This window comes from Papio anubis, chromosome 16, assembly GCF_008728515.1.
Source record: "Papio anubis isolate 15944 chromosome 16, Panubis1.0, whole genome shotgun sequence".
NCBI classification, from domain to species: domain Eukaryota; kingdom Metazoa; phylum Chordata; class Mammalia; order Primates; family Cercopithecidae; genus Papio; species Papio anubis.
The window spans coordinates 71,111,351-71,131,684 of record NC_044991.1 but is presented as its reverse complement, the minus strand read 5'-3'; the positions used below and the strand labels follow the sequence as shown (position 1 = coordinate 71,131,684).

General features: G+C 47.7%; 1 protein-coding gene and 1 long non-coding RNA gene across 4 annotated transcripts in view; one reads left to right on the top strand and one right to left on the bottom strand.

Annotated features, from left to right (window-relative positions):
* Positions 1-8,026, bottom strand: part of TOX2 (TOX high mobility group box family member 2) — a 157,246-nt gene extending 149,220 nt beyond the window's left edge. For 2 of the 3 annotated variants that reach the window (XM_021921034.2, XM_031656783.1), the window contains exon 1: positions 7,852-8,026. In XM_021921034.2, coding sequence (XP_021776726.2) covers positions 7,852-7,950 — 99 coding nt within the window. In that variant the 5' untranslated portion in view covers positions 7,951-8,026. Of the gene's footprint in view, positions 1-6,637; positions 7,099-7,851 lie in introns of those variants that run through there. The other variant, XM_003904719.5, reaches the window with a different exon arrangement.
* Positions 7,108-18,268, top strand: LOC108580604. The gene is made up of 3 exons (XR_002515118.2): positions 7,108-7,478; positions 17,015-17,100; positions 17,351-18,268. It is a non-coding gene; the product is annotated as an uncharacterized LOC108580604 (long non-coding RNA).
* The last annotated feature ends 2,066 nt before the right edge of the window (positions 18,269-20,334 follow it).

Here is a 20,334-nt window from a genome sequence, read left to right as displayed (position 1 = left end):
TCAATAAAAACCTGTTGAACATCTGAGAAACCCAGCAGTAAACAGGCCATTAAATATTGAAAAACCACAATCAGGTTGCTCATGCCAGCAGGCACCAGAATTAGCAACTGTACAGTAGCAAGTTTTAAATATCAGGGAAATTGATCAAAATGTATTATCCTGTGTCATACAACATCGTTTCACTAAGATATAAAATTATAATTTATCACAACTCATTAGGTTAATAATCACTTACCATATGTTTTTACTGTTGCTCCCAAACCATGCTGAAAAATCACCCTGTAGGTCTGAATCCATGTAAATAAGATGACTGTCAACTCCTTGGATATAGGATTACTGAAGGGAGACAGTGGACTGAAGCCCTGGCCAGAGAGGACGGGCCCCGCAGCGGCGCTGCAATTCCCTTCACCACTAACTTCTAGTTTACCTGTGCTACACTTTCTTCCCACATCACTGGTCCTCAACCAGAGGCAAAGTCTGGAGACATTTTTGTTGTCACAACTCGGGGAAGGGGGATGCTCTTGGCATCGACTCGGTAGGGCCCGGGGATACGGCTAAACGTTCTACAATTCATGCAACAACTCCCACAACGAAGAGTTATTAGGTCCAAAATGTCAGTAGCGCGGAGGCTGGGAAACAGCACTCTAGATTAGACAGAACTTCCACATCGATTACTTTAATCTGATCTTCACAGCAACAACAGAAGGCAGGCATTTCTGTCCCCTTGTACAGATAAGAAAACTGAGACCTGAGCAGCTAAGTGATGTGTATAAGGTCACCTGCCCAAGCCCGTGGATGGTGCAGCTGTGATTTGAACCAATTTCTCTGCCTCCAAACCCCACTTTCTCTGCTACACAGATTCAAGAAGGTAACAGAAGGTGAAGGAAATGAGCAACTCTCTCCCGATTCATAATTCCGGACACTTCAATAAGAGACTCCTTCAACCCAGAGGCTCAGGAAAATCAGGTCTAGGGACCAAGACAGGGAAGCATCCGATGTTGGGACTGCCAGCAGCCCAGGGCCAGAAATGGTGGCTCATGCCTGCAGTCCCAGCACTTCAGGAGGCCAAAGCAGAAGGATCATTTGAGCCCAGGAGTTTGAGCCTGCACTGAGCTATGATTGTACCACTGCACTCCAGCCTGGGCAACAGAGCAAGACTGTGTCTCTAGAAAAAAAAGAAGAAGAAGAACATGGCGGGGCAGCTGTGGGGCATCCTCCAGCAGCTGGTGCAGAAAAGCAAGTTCCTCTCGCATTTTAACTTTCAGTTGGGCTGCTCTTTGTGGATGAAAATGAAAGCATTTCCTGCTGGGGCCAAGTGCTACACACACGTGACCTCCAACCCTCCAGCTCCGAAGGGGAGATGTCAATGTCCCCATTTTACAGATGAGGAGACTGAGTCCAGGGAGGTTAAATAACTTGCCCGCCCTGATGGTGGTGAAGGCAGTGTTCAAACCCAAGCCTGCCAAGTTCCACAAACCATGCTGCCTTCATATCCTGAGACCAACTCTAGGAAATCAGAGAAGCAAAATAGATTGCCCTACAGAATCACATGGGGCAAGAAGCCACACAGCAGGGGGATCCCTGGACCAAGGGGGAGGCACAGGACCTTGCCCTTCATGCAGGCTCAGCTCCTCTTTCCATCTACAGGCTGCTCTGTTTGCCAGGCTCTGTCCTCTGAGCCCACTTTGGAAAGCTCCTCTAGGAATGGAAGGTCAGCCAAAGACTCTGCGCCTCTGCCCTGTCCTGACCTGGACTCCTTGTGCCCCACAAAGTCTTCAGATGACAACAGCCAAACAGATGCTAAGTTCCTCAAGCCACAGGTTACAACTGGCAAGCCCTAGATTCATTCATTCATTCTACAAATATTTGCTGAGCATCTATGTGTCAGGCTAGCACTGGGAATACAAAAGTAAAGGCAGACACAGTGGTTCCTGTCCTCTCAAGGACAGCAGGCCCATCTCCTCAAAAAGCACCATTCCCACCAGCATTCCCTCCCAGTGCACCCTCCACAGTTAGAAAGGACGTTCTCAGCCTTGATTTCACTGTATTTCCACCCCCACACCATCCCTCTAGGCTGAGGGTCACCGATTTGCCTTCCCTTTGCACACAGGGAAACAGAGGCCCAAAGAAGGGCACTGACAGGCTCAAAGTCACCCAGCAGATTGGGGGCAGCAGTGCCAGGCTTGGGCTGCTGGTCCTACCATGCAAAAGTCCTGGGGTCCTTCCTGGAGGAGCCTCCAGCACAGGTTGGGGGAGGAGCTACAGGGAACATGTTTAGATGGAAAGTAAATGAGAGCTTCCTAGCAGAGATGCAGACATCCATCTAGCGTTTCCTGGGACCAGCCATCTCAGCTCTAAGCCCACCCATCCCAGGGTACCTTCCATGGGACTCCCTAGCAGCCACCTGTGCCCCTGAAGAAAGGAGCTGCGGAATCTCACCCATCAAGGATGCTGGGCAGGCCTCACGCAGGTCAAGTCCAGATCAAGTCCGTAGTTGAACCCCACTTCATGAATTTTTGTCAAAAAGGGCCTCCAATCGTTCATTAACCAAGCTCGTCCAGATCTCATCCTCACAGGATGCTGTGTCCAGGGCTGTGTGGGTGGGAAGCTGAATCCTTCACCCACCAGCACATATTTACCGAGCAATTATGAGTCAGGCACCATGCCAGGTGCTGGGCAGAATTCCTGCCTGCCAGGAGCCCACAAAAGCCTGTACACAAACAACCAAACAACTGCTACACAAAGTGTGGTCCTTGGATGGGCAGTAACATCACCTGGGTAGCTCACTAGACATGCCAATTCCTAGGACCCCATGCCAGACCAACTGAATCGAATCTCTGGGGGTGGAGCCCAAGAATCTGTTTTTAAAATCTTGCCAGACAAAAGACATGGAATCAACCCAAATGCCCATCAGTGTTAACCTGGATAAAGAGAATGTGGTACATATACACCATGGAATATTATGCGGCCATAAAAAGGAACAAGATCACGTCCTTTGCAGGGGCACAGATAGAGCTGGAAGCCATTATCCTCAGCAAACTGACATAGGAACAGAAAACCAAACACCGCATGTTCTCACTTATAAGTGGGAGCTGAACAATGAGAACACAGGGACACAGGGAGGGGAACAACACACACCGGGGCCTGTCAAGGGGATGGGGGAGGGAGGGAGAGCATCAGGATAAATAGCTAATGCATGCAGGGCTTAACACCTAGGTGATGGGTTGATAGGTGCAGCAAACCACCATGGCACACGTTTACCTATGTAACAAACCTGCACATCCTGCACATGTATCCGGGAACTTAAAATAAAATAAAATATTGAAAAAAATCTTGCCAGATGATTCCTCATGTGTACATAGATTTGAGAAACACTATTCTAGACCACAAGGCCTTCCTCAACTTCCCTATTTAAAATCACAAACCAGCCCCAGGCCTTGGGACCCCCAACTCTCTTTCCTGTTTCATTTTTCTCCAAAAGTCATATTCCAAACAATCATGATAGCATATATTTCACCCATATATTTATGACTTCCCACACTGATAGATGAGCTCCAGAGGGCAGTGATTTGAGTGACTTTTGTTCACTGCTGCAGCATCAGTTGCCTTGCACAGCGCCTAGCACCAAGAAGTGCTCAATAAATATTGCTGGTAGAATGATGGATGGCAGAACATGCCACATCCTATGCGGTACCAGTTCTTGGGGAAGCCTGGAAGGAAAGAGAAGTTTGCTGGCTGTGAAGCACCACATGGGGAAGGTGGCACCCAGGTTGGCCTTGATGAAGGTCTTCATCCCGTCAGTCCAGGGATGAAGGATGCTGGAACAGAGATGCTAAGCCTCTTCCTGGAATGGCCCCAGATGGTTGATACTGTTATCTAATTAGTAGCTGGTATGTGCCAAGAACTGTCCTAACCTGTATCACCTCACTTAACCTTCCTGAAACTCAGAGGTAGGCAATGTTGTCTTTGAGAGAACACCAAGACTCAGAGATATTAAATGATTTTCCCCGCCCACAAAAAGACTTGCATAAGAATGTTCACAGCAGCTTTACTTATAATAGCTCCAACTTAGAAACAAACCCAAATGTCCACCTGCAGGTGAACGGATAAACCAATTGTATTATATGTATACAATATAATATTACTCAGCAATTAAACGGAACAAACTATGGATATATGCAACAACCTGGATGAATGTTGAAGACATTATATTGAGCAAAAAGAAGACAGACACACAAATGTTTATGCTGCATATCAAGTTCTAGAACTTAAACATGGTTAATATACCTAAATTGAACTTAAAGGAAGCATTGGTAACAGAAATCAGGTCAGTAGTGGCCTCTGGAGGTGGGCATAGGGCGTGCTGACTACAAAGGGATGTGAGGGAACTTTCTGGGATGACGGAAATGTTCTTTTTCTATCTGGACTGGGATGTTGGTTACATGAGTGTTAATATTTGTCAAAACTCACGGAACTGTACACTTAAAATCTTCATGTTATTGTATGCAAATCATATCTCAGTAAAAAATGAGCTAAAAATCATTTGCCCTAGGTCACTAAGCAACAAACGGACATTTGAACCCAGGCTTGCCCAGCTCCAATGGCCAGTTTACATTAGTTTGCCATAGTTGAGCAGGGATCCCCCAGCTGTCCCCCAGCCTGGTAAGATGCCTTGCCAAAATCTGAACCAGGAGTTTGTAGTTACCCTAAGAAAGATGTTACAGGCTCTAAACCCCTAAACCGTGACAGAGACTTGCAAAAAAGCCAAACAAGTGTCCTGCTGGGAGTCAACCCTGGGCTCAGGCCTCATCTTTGCTCCTTACTTGCTGTGTAATCTGTGAGTACACTCCTCTGTGACTCAGTTTCCCCTTCCGAATGCAAAGAAGGAGGAGACCAATGATTCCCAGCATGGAGCCACAGATTATGGGAGCCATGGGGCCACAAATCCCTATGCTCAAAAAGCACCTTTATTACATTAAATAGTAATGAGTCTTATTCATACCTGGTAAGCTGTTTTTCTACTGCATGCTAATATTGTGATTAATAAAATACACATCTATTTCAAAGCAAAAATAAAACCATAACAGCTTTTCATTAGTGTGTATTTTCTCAAACAAAAGATACCAAAAGAACAACCAATGTTCGTGACTTTGGTTTAAAGAGGCTGGGAATCTCTGTGTAGAGGATCGCTAAGGGGACAGTCGCCAAGGGGATGGTCGCCAAGGGGATGGTCGCCAAGAGCCCTTCCAGGTCAACTGCCCCATAGTTGTGGGGCATCGCTTGGGCAAATGCTTGCCCTTATGTATATAAAGCCTGGCTCCCTGTGCAACGAGCCTCATCTGGGCTCCAGGGACAGAGCCCCCCATGTGTGGGTGTGTCCACCCCACAATGCGTGGATGCAGCCAGGCCTGCAGGCCCCAAGTGTGGTCACTACTGCGCCCTGAGCCTCAGTGTCCCCTCCAGCTTTGATAGTGACTAGTGTAAAGGTGGAGCTTGGGCATTTCCCTCCCCAACCCCTTCCCATCCACTTCTTGAGCCAGAAAAGGGGAGTTCCCGGTCACCGCCTGGTCCTACCCGCCAAGCACCACCACTAAGGCCATGCCCACTAGGGAATGCCTTACCAAAACACCTCTAGCCCCTAGCTGAGTATGGTGACCTCTCCCCTCCCACCTCACCCTGCTCTAGCCTGAAGGACTGACTAGCAGTTTTCACATCCCAGTGCAAACTCAAAGACCTTCCTTTCACCTATTCAGTGGCTCAGCTGCATCCCCACCCCCATCCCTGCCCCGCCCCACTCTAGACACATCCTCAGCTATGGGCCAGGGGTCCTACATCGCACACAGAAAGAAACCAGAATCGCTGGCTTCTCATTCCCTCCCTGCCGGCCCTTCCCGGCGAGATTTGCACAGGTTCTGGTGCTGAGTCAGAGGTTTACAGAGCATCGTAATAAAACAGGGGCCTCGGCTGAGTCCTGCCTCAAAAGGCCCCTATATGGGACAGCCCCACCCTGGCGAGATTTATAGAAACACCACCCTCAAACACAGCGCTCCAGGCTAAGCCCCTACCCACTCAGACTTTGAGGCACAAATGCCCAGCCCACCCACACCCGCAAACCAGAGGCTGTAACCTACCTCGCCAACTTCACGTTTTGAAAAATAACAGAGCCAAGGGCAGAAGACAGATCAGCTGCCCCCACACCCAACCTTCTCCTCCCTGAAAACTCCACTTGCTACTTTTAATCTATTTCTCCTCCATCAGACTGGAGGCAGCTCCAAGGCCTTCTCCTGAGGCTACCATCCCCCCTCTTCGGCTTCTAACTTTGCAGGTCACTGGACAAAAGAGAACCACCCCCACTCTTCGCGAGACCTCATTTGTCGCCCACCACCGCCCCACATTGCGCAGACCCTAGTGGCCTGGACTCTTCCCGCCCCTGGCGAATTGCGGGGAGGCTCTGCCAGAAGCCGCTCCCCTAGGGCCTGAGGGCGCACTCCGGGAGGCCCAGCCCGGGAGGCCCCCGGATCCGCGCCAGGACGCCCCCCTCCTGCCGCATCCCCACTACCAGGGGCCTGACGAAAAGCCTGAGAGGTTGGGGAGAGACCCTGGGGGGCGCCGATCCAGCCACTGGACGCGCACTCACCCCGCATCGCCACGGAGCCCGCGCGTCTGCTCTGGGGCCACGGGAAACCCACGCGCGCTGTTCAATCCGGGCTCCGAGTGACGAAAAGCCGCGCTTGGCTCCAGCCGGCCCGGGACCCACGCACCTACTGGCGGACGCGCGGACAGTCTGGCTTCCTAACTAAGTTTGAAAGTTCCCTCCCCGGCGACCGAAGGGGACGCGGACTGCACAGAGGCACCCAGCCCATCCGGGCTGGGCCAGGCGGGGCAGTGGGACCTGACGCCTCGGGTTCGGGGTTCCAGGCACGCAAGCCTCCATCGCTGGGAACGCGCCCGGCGCAGCGCAGCGGGGACCTGGCTGGGGTAGGGGGAGGAGATCCTGGAAACATGGAGGAGGGAGGGTGTCCCGCACTACAGCCCCAGCCTGGAGGGACGCCGGCTCACCGTTCCCTGGAGGGGACAGGCCTCGATTGGCCGCCGCCTACTCGGAATCCGAGGCCCCGCCAGGCAGTGACTGCCAATTAGTAAACTGCCCAATTAGTGTGCAGCGGCGCTGAGAAGTTAAACCTCGACGCGCGACTGTGGATGACCGAGGTGTGGCCGTCCCTGGGTGTGACCGCGTGTGACTGTGTGGCCATCGGGACCATCTGTGTCTGAGGCTCACCGTCCAGCGGGGTGGCTGTGTGTGACAGCGTGCGCCTGGGTGAGGCGTTGTGGCTGCGAGCGTGTGACTGTCGAGCGACTTCTTTGTGTGACTGTCCCCCGTTGTGCCTGAGTGTGACAGCGGGTGAGGGCATGTCACGGTGTGTGGGGCATCGGAGCGTCTGTGGGTGACTCGTCTGTGGCGGTAAGACCGTTCGCGGGTGAGTGGTTGGGTGTCGTTGTGTATAAGTGACTGTCAGGGTGACTTGCGTGGGACGGCGGGACCGTGTGAGCATTGCCTGGCGACTGCGTGTGGCCGTGGGCCACTGTGTCAGCTTGTGAATGACTGCGAGGCTGTCAGTGGGACGTGAGGGGCCACTGTGTCGTCGCACGGGTGGCTGTCGGGATGACTTCTGCCCGCGATCCCAACAACTCAGGGCGTGAGCTTGGCCGCGAGGGGATCGATGTGAGCCGCCCGTGCCCGTCGGCGGGGCTGATGTGCGCGGCCCGGTGGGACCCCTAGAGCGCCCGCGTCCCGAGCTGCCAGGTGACTCCGGCCCCGCCCGCCGGGGACCCCCGCCCGCCCCCGCCTACCTTGCCGCCGTGGTAATAGTCCAGGTGCGCCAGGCCGGCCGGCTCGGCCCCGGGCCGCGCGCCCACCGCGGGCGCCGAGGGGTACAGGCGGACGTCCATGGCGGGCGCGGCGGCGGCGGCGGCGGCTCCCGCGGGCAGTGCCTGGGCGGGCGGCGGGTGGGAGCCAGTGTGCGAGCGGGACTGCGAGCGCGGGGGGCGGGCCGGGGGCGGTGCCCGGAGGACCGCCCCGCCCCCGCCCCCGCCCCGCCCGCGCGCGCTATTGTTCCGGCCTCGGGCGCTGCCTAGGGCCGGGGGCCCGGGGGCCCCGGGGCGCAGGCCGGGGCGGGGAGGTCCGTCCTACGGGCTGGGTCGCCGCTGGGTCCCCCGCCCGGCCCTGCATCCCTGAGTGGGCGCGCCTGTCCAGACGGCGCTTTTTCGTCCCGCCCTTCGCCACCCACGGTGAGGAGAGAGAGAAGCCCGAACGACACCCCTCCCCAGAAGTGGGACACTCCCTTGCCCTAAATATTTGAGGCGGCGCTAGCCCCCGCCCCGCGGCGTGGGTGCCGGGGGAGAAGAGGAAGGTGGTGACAGGACCACTTTGGAGATGGGTGCTGCCTTCCCCGGGGGACGCGAGCCAGCGCTGGAGGATGCTCTTAGGATGCCCGCCCCCTCCTCATCTCACTGATCTGAGTCAGTTTGAGAGCCCCCCCTCCTCCGGAAATTGCCGCGCTTAAACTCTCACTCACATATGGGGAAACTGAGTCAAAGACTTGCAGCACCAGTAATGGAGCTCCAGGAGGGTGGGCTCCATTGCTCCCAAAGGATCCAGAACTGAAACCACTTGGAGAAGGCAGAAGGACCCCACCCCTTTTAATGATAGGGAGGGGAGGGCCGTAGTAATGCCTAGAGCCGGAAGCTCTGAAGAGGGGTCTAGGATCTGCCTGCAGTCACGGTCTCTTGGAGTGAGGAAAGGAAGAAAATGAGATTGGAATGGGATGACTCTGATGGTGGGTCAGAAAGGTGACTGTGAAACGGGGATCCTCCCCAACCAAAAAAAAAACCCTCTAGTTCTTTATATCACTTGCTGGTTGCTAGACTGTTGCACCCCATCCCCCTTTTCATGCAAGAATTGTCTCCACTAGCAATCTCCACTAGCAATCTCACTGCTCACTGACTGCTCCAGGTATGTCTGACTGGGAGAGGCCAGGAAACAGAAGTCAGCCAGAATGACATTCTTGTGTGGCATCAGGATATAGGATGCCACTGGGAGAAAAGGACTTGAGCTTCCTGCCCACTCAGGAGCTAGCTTAGAACTTAGTTCTCAACTGCTGCTTGGGCTTTGTTGGTCCTGGCCTAGAACTAGGACCATAAGAAAGATGCATTAACAAAAGATAGGTGTGGGAAACAGACATTCACTGAAGGCTTGGGAACAACAGAGAGAAAATATAGCTCAGAAAGGAAAGAACTTCCAAATAAATTTCAGCAGTCATTGTTTCTAGAAATACAATGCCACACCTCATCAGAAAAAATTTTCCATTGTCCTGTCTCCATTTTTTTCATCTGAATAGCCAAATGACCAGCACTCTTTATTGAAAAGATCACCACCACCCCCCCCCCCCCCCACCCACACACACACATACTCTTCTGCAGTGCTAACATTGTCATAAATCAAGTAGTCTATATGTGCATGAGACTGTTCCTGAATTCTCTGTTCTGTTCTGTTAGCCTATTTTTCTCTCCCTGTGCCATTATCACAATGTCTGGATTACTGTGGCCTTATAAGTCTAAATGTTCCATGAAATAAGTCTACCCACTTTGTTCTTTAAGACTGCGTTGGCTATTCTTGATGTTTACACTTTCACAGAAATTTTGGAATCAGCGTACCTACTTATATACATACATACAAACACTGACACAGTCTTGCTGGGATTTCAATTGGTATCACTTTGAACCTTTAGATCAATTGGAATAAAATTAACATTTTCAATAGTAAAACTTCTTATCCATGAACATGGTATGTCCCTTCATTTATCTGGAGTTTTAAAAAAAGTTATCTCAGTAATGTTTTGTAGTTTTCTGTGTGGAGACCTTGCACATCTTTTATTAGATTTAGCCCTAGGTATTTTTTGTTGCTATTATGAATGGCTTCTTTATTTTCTGTTTGTTGTCAGTACAGGGTTGTTGTTTTACAATAAGTCCATAAGTTCTTTTACAGCCTTCCCAAGAAGTAGAGTCTAACACTCTTCCCCTTGGGAAAGGGTTAGTCTTAGTGAATGGGTTTTAACAAAAAGAATGTGACAGAAGTGAATCTATGTGACTTCTGAGGCTAGCTAGATCATAAAAGTTAATAGGGCTTCTACCTGGCTACCTCTCTCAGGACTTTTATCTTTGGAACACTAAGCCATCATATAAGAACTCTTAGGCTGCCATGCATTGAAGAAGCCCAAACTAACCCACACAGAAAAATCATATGCAGAGACCCTGATACTAAGTAAAGAGGGATTCCTAGCCAGTCCCCGGCTGTGCCAGCTCCTACTGTTCCTGTTCTATCTGTTATCTGCCTGCACCCACATGAAAAATGCTGAACTGTGCAGATGAGCCCTTCTTGAATCCAAAATGCACAGAAACCATGAGCGGTAATAAATGATTATTGTTATTTTAAGCCACAAAGTTTTGGAGTGATTTGTTACTTAGCAATATAGGTCTGAAACATAATATAAATAGATTTTTATATAATGACCTTGTATCCAGCAACATTGCCAAACTCATTTATTAATTCTAGTAATTCATCTGCAGATTCTTTGGCTTAAAAAAAAAAAACATTTTCTATCTCATCTGTAAAAATGAGAGTTTTAGTTTTTTCTTTTCAATTCTTAGAAGTTTTGTTTCTTTTTCTTGCCTTGTTGCACTGGCTAATATCACCAATATAATTTTGGAAAGAAGTAATAGTAGCAGACACTCTTGTCCCATTCCTGATCTCCAAAGGAAAGATATCAACATTTCACCATTAGTTATAATGCTTGCTGTAGTTTTATGTTTTGTTTATTTAATTTTGCTTTTTTGTTGTTGTTGTTGTTTTGAGATGGAGTCTCACTCTGTCACCAGGCTGGAGTGCAGTGGTGCGATATTGGCTCACTGCAACCTCCCATTCCCTGGTTCAAGCGATTCTCCTGCCTCACCCTCCCGAGTAGCTGGGATTACAGGTGCATGCCACCATGCCCAGCTAATTTTTGTATTTTTAGTAGAGACAGGGTTTCACCATGTTGGCCATGATGGTCTTCATCTCCTGGTCTTGTGATCCAGTTTTTTTTACAGATACCTCTGTTGCAGGTTGGGGAAATCAGTCTTCACAGAAATACTCTGGGTCAGGAAATAAGACTGCTGTGGTCATTTTACAGATGAGAAGATTGAGAGCCAGTGAGGAATGCACGTCATGACAGTTAATAGTAGAGCCAGGACTACACCTAAGTCTGGAAATTCCACCTGGAGCACTTCCTACTGCCCATATTTCCACAGTGTTAGTCCCACTAACTCTGGCCAGAGGTGTAGAACAATGTCCACCAGAGTTTGAAGATGCATGTGCAATGGGTCAGCTACAGGCAGCTATTTGACTTCTCTGGAGTCTGCCAGCAGCAGCAACCATAAACCCTGCCAGTCACCTATATCCACTTCCTTCCCTGGGGAGGGAGCCAGCACCAAGGAGATATCTGAGAAGTCCAGCAGCAAAGTCCAATAAGGCCCCAAAGCTTGATCTTGCCACTTCATGTTGGCAGTTGATCAGACAGGAAGCTGATGACTCAGTTCCCCCAAAGAAACACCACAGCCTCGTCTGTTGTCTTGAAGATGGGAGTGGCGCTTCAGTTCTTCTCTCTTCCCTTTGATTGCAAAGAAATATCTGTGAGAGAGGAACCTCAGATCTCAGCCAGTAGCCCAACTGGTCCAGTCTGGAGACTCAGAGTATTTGTTTGTTCATCTTCCAGCTCTCAGTTCTGATATCATAAATAGCTGAGATATCAAAATATATATGGGTTTTAATATGTTTTATTAACCCTGAGGTATGGTAAGGACAACACACCAGGAGATGATTGCCATGGAAAAGATAGTTTGATACTCCCAGGTGTCAGGAGAAGGGGACATGCCATGCCATTGGGGGCCACTGGGGAAGCACCAGGTCAGTCAGGAGGCAGAGGGAGAAGGAACTGTGGGTAAGAGCCTTTTCTGTGGTTTCTGCAGGAAGGAGCAGACAAGGCAGGGTCAGCAGGTTTACGATTGGCATGTTTGAATAATTTCAGCAGCTCTGGGGCATAGGGGCTGTCCCTAGTTGTCTGGTACTGGCCCTGGAGTAATTGGGGCAGGTAGATAGTGAGTGGGAGTGTGAAAGCCCAATAATACAGGTGGTTGGAGGTGTATGCTCTGTATTGCTTTGCATTTGAAAATTATGCTCATGGGCTCACAGGTGAGTTGTTTCCTATTTCTAGGTATTGGCTAACCCTAGAAGGGGCAGTCCCTCCAGGGTCTGCAAGACCCCAGATGTCAAAGTATCAGAATACAGAAAATAAGACATGGTTAATACAAGATGTGTCCACTTACCCATGGGATCCAAGAGGGAAATGAGTCCTACTCCACCTATTGCTCCTTTACCTAGGGGATGTCTTGGCTTTAAATCAAAATGACTAATCCCTAAAAAACAACTATGGCAGAGGAACTAAATACCCAATTGTGGGAGCACTTAGATCTAGTAATGAATCTTCTTCCTCTTTCTCCTTATAGGCACATGGTAGACTTGAACTTAGGTGTGACCCTGTGACACTTTAGCTAATGGAACATGAACAGAAGTGGTGTGTGTCACTTACAGGTGGAAGCTTTAAGGGCCTGAGCATATTTAATCCTATTCTCTGAGCCATAAAAATCCTAACAAATGTCAACTCATTTTTTAAGACCAAATTCAAATAGCATTTGTTTGGTTAAGACTTCTCTAAGACTCCAACTTAGTGCTCCAATTCGCTGCTCCAATAACCATCTGCACACAGGACTAGTGTGAATCTCAAAGAACTGCAACATCACATTTGCCCAATGAGTTTCTCCAAGGCAAAGACCATAGCTCACTCATCTCAGTGTCACCAGTGACTAGCACAGGGGCTAACAAATCCTGGATGCTTCATGCCCACCTCTGGGGAGACCTTCCTAGATACACACATACAGACACACCCCTTCCTACACACACACACACACACTCTCACACACGCACGAAGAATTTAATTGTTCAGATTCCAGTTCATAGATGGGCCATGTTTGCCAGTGAGGGAAGTCACAATTCAGCCCTCCGGTGAGGCCCTAGCTACATCTGTCTCTGTCCCCTCCTTCCCAGTAGCCAGCATACATGTGGTGGAATGTTAAGCTGGATTGAGGTGCAGAAAATGGAAGTCCACTGGGAAAACCTCACTTCAAAAGCTCAACTTCTCTTAGTTGAGGTCAAAAGCAGATCCTGAGACACAGATTCTGGTGCAAGTAGTTTATGGGAGAGCAGTTCCAGGACACACAGGTAGTGGTGTGGGAAAGTGAGACAAGAAAGGAAGACAGTCAAGAAAGGGCATATGATCCAACAAATTACTACTGTGAGTGACTAGAGCCTAACTCCACTGGGGAATTCTGGAAATAGTGTAGAGCACATACTCAGAGTTATCCCCTTAAAGAAAAAGGAATTGGGGTCTTTACCCACCAACTCTCTTAACACACTTGGTTAAAGCCTACTGTCTGGGGCATTCATTCCTGGCAGCTCAGACTGAGAGGCACAACAGGGCTGTGGCAACCAGAGAAAGCCCTTAAGCAAAGAGGTGGGTACAAGCTATACACTTCTCCTTCAGGAACTTGGTTGGTGGGTAGCTATTGTCTGAGGCAGCAGTTGGCATTCCTAGAGCCCTGGCCATGGTGCCCTCTGGCCAACAGCATGACAACTTGTCCATTATTTCTGACAATGAGCCAAAGAAGCCCATAATTTGCACTCAAAGTGTCTGCTGGACAAAAGATCTAATGGACCAACATGTGTGTGACAGACTTTGGCACAAAGTGACTTACTCTGGCACCTGTATATAAGAATACCAGATGAGATGTGAAAGACTCTGAATGCAAGTCCTGGACTCTGCTCAACTCCCTTAGCCAACAATCTCATGAGGTAGGTAGTCCCTATCTTATAACTGAGGAAACTGAGGCACAGAGAGGCCAAGTAACTTACCTGCCATTAGAACAAGTTGTAGCCAGGATGTGCAACTAGCCAGTTTTGCTCCCAAATTCACACTCATAACTACTGCACCTCACTGCATCTTTCTGATCTGTCATACAAATTTCAGATTAAGGTAAAAAGAAAACCCCATTAGTATTTTACCTGAAATTACATTTAATTATTCAATTAACTTGGGGAGAATTAAATTTTTTATTAAAAGTTATTTTAATTCAGATAGATAGACAGGAATACTATTAAAGTTTTCAAAGTTGATATTGTATCCAAGAAAAAATTTAAAACTCTCCTATTTGCTCTGTTTTTCTATAGATTCCCTTTGACTTTCTGTGTAGATGGTCATGTTAACTGGAAGGGGTGATTGATTCTGTTCTTCCTTTTCAATCTTACCACTTCTTTCTTTGTCTTTTTTTATTGCATTGTCCAGCACCTCTAGAATCAATGTTAAATAGAAGTGGTGATATCAGGCATTCTTGTCATATTCCTTACTTCAGTGAACCTACTTCTTATATTCCACCATTAAGCCATTAAGTAAGATACTTACTGTAGCTTTTGGTAATATATTTTATCAATTAATAAAGTTTCTTTTTATTCCTAGTCACTAAGATATTTTTTCTGGCATGAATTAATTGTAGTTTACAATGTGGTTTACTTTTGGCATCTGTTGAAATAGCCATCTGGGTTTTATCATCTAACCTATTAATGATATGTACTATATATAGAGATACTATTCCTAATGAACCATCCTTGAATACCTTGGGTAATTGTTGGGACTTCTATTTGGTTCTAATTTTATTATTATTATTGGAAACAGGGGTCTCACTCTGTCACCCAGGCTGGAGTCCAGTGATGTGATCATAGCTCACTGCCGCCTCGAACTCCTGGGCCCAAGTGATCCTTCTGCCTCAGCCTCCCATGTGACTAGGATTAAAGCCATGAGCCACTACCTCCAGTCATAATTTATTTTCTAATATACTGCTAAACTCCATTTGAAGTTATTTCACTTAGGTTTTTTTTTTTTGGCATCTATATTAATAACCAAAATTAGTATAAAATTCTGTGCTATTGTTGCCAAGCTTTATGTGTCAAGGTTATACTGATTTTGCCTAATGAATGGGAAAGAAGAATTTTAATAACTGATTCAACTTCTTAAATTATAAAAAAATTTATACTTAAAAAAATTTTATACTTCTTTAATTATAATTGGATGATCATATCATTTTTTCTTAGTAAATGTTGGTATGCTTTTCTAGAACATTGTTCATTTCACTTAGCTTTTCAAACGTGTTGGGTTAAACATGTCTTTAGTATTATCTTGTGATTTTTGAAATGCTCTTGTATCTGTTATATATGTTCTTTCTCTTCTTAATCAATCATACTTAAAGTTTGTCTGTCATTAAACTACATTTTTATTCTATATTTCTATTTTCTATATTCTCCAAGTTTTTTATAGTAACTGGGAAGAAAAATTAACATTTTTGCAAACAAAGATAATACATGTAAAGCACCTAGTACTTAGAAAGCATTTGGCAATATTGGTTAAATTAATATAAGAAAAATATTTTTTAGCACATGCCTAGAGATTCAAACTATGATTGAGATATGATTTGTGCTCATAGTTGAAATGGGGAGACAGACAGGTAAGTGGTCAATTAAGTATAGTATGATAAACATAATAGAGTTAAGTACAAAGTGAATTGGGAACACAGAGGAGGACTTCCTGAGGGAGGTGATGCTGAGCTGGGCACTGTAGGATGAGTAGGAGTTAGGAAGGTGAAAGAGATGGCTGTTTCTTGTCCTTGCGTTTGGACTCATTTTCAAGTGGCTCAGCTCTGAGCAAGGGTGAGCTGCCTGGACCCAGGAATTTGTGATCTTAGGCTCCTTCATTTTTACAAGAGAATGTCTACTAATGTTTCCCCCTTCTAAGGATGACAATACTTCACTTTGGTCCTATATGCCCTTCTGGTGCCTTATTTTCTATCATCTGTTATAGCACAGGCTTTGGCAAAGGAAAATAAAGATAAGAATTAGCTGCTACTTCTCACCTTGAAGAAGACCTTTGGCAAAGCCCCTTATGGTAATGACCATTCCCCAACAGCTGGTGGCTTCGTAAGCAAGCCAACTTTAAGGGACACATGAAGACAAGAACATAAAAATAAAAGATGCACTACTCTCTGGTCACTCCCTTCCAACTCTCTACTGAGCCTTGGAAAATTGTTCTGCAGAAGCCTAAATGTCCTTGTCCAAAAACGTTCAGAGAAGGAGGGCTTTTAATAGCCAAAATTAGACAGGGACAGTAGTCGAGTTAATGGCCATAAGAAAAATAAAGGGTTTTAAAGTCCTGGAGTGCTGACAACAACAATTCAGCTATGGCCTCCCTCAAGACAATATGTTTATTGAGCACTTACTAGGTGCTAAGTGGTTGGCATGTATCATCTCACATAATATACCCACTGTGAGGTTGTTGCTAATGTTACCGTCCCCAGTTTACAGGTCAGGAAAGTGGAGTTCAGAGAGGTTAGATGGCTTGCCCTACAAAACTCTAGGCCTGAGATTCAAACCCAGGGCATTTACACACCATCTCCTATGGGGACATGTCCCCAGTGCCTGGGACAGTGAAGGCCCTGGGTAACTAAAGAATGAATTGATTAAGTGAACAGAAGAATTAATTACCATGAAAACTAGAAAGCAACATGAGAACATTATTTTTGCTATAATGGTTGGTAAGTGGAGGAACTAACTAGGCAGGAACATGAGAAAACTTTCTGAAGTAACCCTACTATACTGTATCTCGATGAAGGCTTAGGTTACACAAGCAGTCACATTCCTCAAAACTCAGAAAATATACATTTAAGGTTTGTACATTGCATTGTATGTAAATTTCACATTTAAAAAATCATAAACAAATAGTAGACTCTAATTGATGGAACACATGCTGATGTATTTTAGGGGAAGTGAAAGGATGTCTGCAATTGGAAATGCACCCCCAAAAGAAGACAGCTTGATGAATGGATAGAGAAACAGATAGATGGATAGTAAGTATGTGATAAAACCAGGAGAAGAAAGTAATGGTGGAATCCAGGTGGTGGTTTACAGGTGTTCGCTCTCATATTCTTTCCACATTGTTTATTAAACTGTCATCATAAAATGTGGAGGGAAAATCCCTTGTGTGTTATGGTGGCAGTTGGGGAAATATTTGTGCCTGCATCGTGCTATTTACCATGCTTTCCACTATAGAAGAATGTAGAGGTAGCCCTTCCTCTTTGTCTTGCTTCCTTCCCTCAGGGTCTCCCTCATTCCATCCAGCGAATAGCAACAAAGTGTCAACACTGGGTTGGTGGCAGATCCAAGTTCCACTATTCCCTGCTCACCTCTGCTCATGCCACATCGATTACTTCCTCTGCCTTGACCTCAACTAAAGGGAATGCAGCGTTGTATGGAGATCACGTTTACATGGGACCGCACTCTACCATCCACCTTGGAAAGCAGGAACCTGACGTCTCTTTGCATGCCCCAGCCCAGCTCTCAGCCTGGCATGCGGCGTATCATCCAGTAGCAATGTTTGGTAAACACAGAGACAGAGACAAGGAAAAGTGTCCTGTGTCCAGTGACTGGAATTTCAGATGATTTTTTCCCCTAACTTTCTTTAATGATGTCTGATTGCCTTTCAGATAAGAAAAACCCTCAGCTCACCCAGGGCCTCCCACAATGCCCTCAGCAAGGCTTTTCGCCCAACTTTTTCATCAGGAGGGGAGGAGCCAGCATGCTGAATTGCAATGTTCTGTTTGCTGTTTGACCACGTGTTTATTGTTTACTTATTTTTTTTCTTTTGTTTGCAATGTGGTTCCTTTAAAATATCCAGAGAAGGAAACCACTCTACATAAAGAAATCTGAATTTTTGCATGCCCGGTTACCATCTGAAATGTCACTTGCACGTTAAGTCTGTGTCCCTGAGTTGCTGTGGCAACCTCAGCAGCACTCTTTGCCCGGGGTGATAAAGGGGTCCTTTGTTAGCCGGGAGACCAGGTCTGGGTGCAGGGACATCCTATTCAGCCCATCCTAACAAAGGAGCACACGTCCCCCTCTCTGAGCAGGCCAGCCGCCAGCCTGATTGTGCCTGTACTGTCGACAACCTTCCATGGGGAGACGGGAAAAGAAATCCCCTATTATTGGCATCTTTGAACTAAAGTTGTTGGTTTTTTTTCTTTTTCTCCCTGGGCTCTGCTTGCTGTACAAAAACCCCTGCAAAGGGCCCCACTCATGCTTTCGCAAAGAAAAACACCAATTGTGAGGCCTCCCTAGAAGAGGGTTGAGGCTCCCAATCTTAATTGAATCTTCTAAACTTGGTTATTAAAATGGCAACTCTAGCAGCACTGGGTAAGCAGATGGGTTCTTCGAATTTTAGCAAGCAGCCTGGGTCTGGCCCAGAAAGAGGTCCTGGCTGTCACTGGCTCTGTGGTGGCCTCTGTACCCAAAAGCAAGGGGCTTATGCCAAGGTCAGTCCCCCCGTGGACTGAGATCAGACCTCGGGGCTCAAGTTTCATTCAGCCACGGATTCTTCTCCCTCAAAGTTGCAACCAAGAGCAGGGCAGTGCTTTGCTCAGGCTCTCTGAGCCGCTCACTTGAGAGAGAGGCCTGGGAGTCCAGGACCCTAACTTCCAGGTCTAGGCTCTTGAAGGTCACAGGTGGGTGGGGAACAGCTCCCAGGCCTTGGCTGCAGCCCATGACCCTCCTTCTGCTCCCAGAATCATGGGCTTCCATCCCCAGCCCATTCCAGGTTAGGCCCAGTTTTTCCTTTCCTCTCACATTGTCCAAACCAGAATCACTATTTACACTTCTCTTTCTGGTACGATGATATATGTGAAAGCTAAAGCTGGGAGCTCCCACATAGCCAGAAATGGTTGTTCACAGTGCCCCAGGGCCAGCACAGCGCCTGGCACACAGCGTGTGCTCAAGAAGTATTTGTTGACCCAGTGGATCATGAATGAGTGAATCTATCAGAATGGATTCATTTCATCCTATCAAGCACTCTTTTAGATTAAAACCGTTTTCCTCATTTAATTCCATTTCCTGATGTCCTCTGCTGCCAGGTCCTGAACTGGAGCAGGCTACCAAGGTTACAGATGTGATCCCTGCTGGAGAGAGGCTGTGTTCAGACAGATATGTGGACAGAAACGGCAATGGAGGGCAATGAGTGCCAATGGGGGTTACCCAGGGGCCACAGGGGCTGGGAGTGGAGGCTGCAGGAGGCAAGAAGGGATGCAGAAAGACTTCCAGGATGGGGACACTCCCAAACGAGGTCTCAGAGATGAACAGGAGCCAGGTGAGCAAAGCAGAATTCTTTAGTCAGAAGACACAGTAAGAGCAAAGACAGGGTGGTTTGAAGTAGCCCACTATACACAGGGCTCCCCATGAAGCTGTCTATTGGTGGAGAATCCAGGGCATGACAGAAAGGGCCTGGGTACAGCTGGAGGGGCAAGCCAGAGGGAGGACCCCACAAGCCAAATTTAGGAGCTCAAAGCCAAGTCGACCATGTATAGTTGTATAGGTTGTGTACTGTGTAAAGGAAGTGAATGAAGTTGAAATCCAGCCTACGGTCTGCTGGCCAAGATCTGTGGACACAGTTAAACCCTTCACTTAAAGAGGCAGCAAGGTCAGCTTACAAAGGCGTCAGTAGTTTACATTTTCATTTCCAGGGGTGGACAGAGATGTCCTCAGCTCCAAGCAATGTGTGTGTGGTATGGGGGAAGCAGGCACTACATCTGAAGGGAGGCCATGCAAAAGAATCAGGACAAATGAGAAGGCCCTGGAGAACTATTAGTAGCTCCTGGATGCCAGGGATGACTGAACATGCACCCTGCCGTCTGCACCAGGGGTGAAGACACAGTGAAAATGCTCAACTCTCAGGTCGATCCTAGATTAAGAGTGAAGGGAAGGCAGGCGGGGGACAGATAATGATAAAAGGAGGGGGTTCTGGTTTTGGAGGTCTCCGTGGGATGCAGTTGGAGGAAAGGTGAGAGGGCTGAGGATGGAATGGTGAGGACTTCCAGTTGGATTTTTACACGAATGAGGGGGAGTGGCAGTCCTAAGGGGAACACAGTCTCTAGGGCAGTGGTCCCCAACCTTTTAGGCACCAGGGACCGGTTTTGTGGAAGACAATTTTTCCACGGACTGGTAGTATGGGGGAAGGACGGTTTAGGAATGGAACTGTTCTGCCTCTGATCATCAGGCATTAGATTCTTAAAAGGAGAGTGCAACCCAGATCCCTC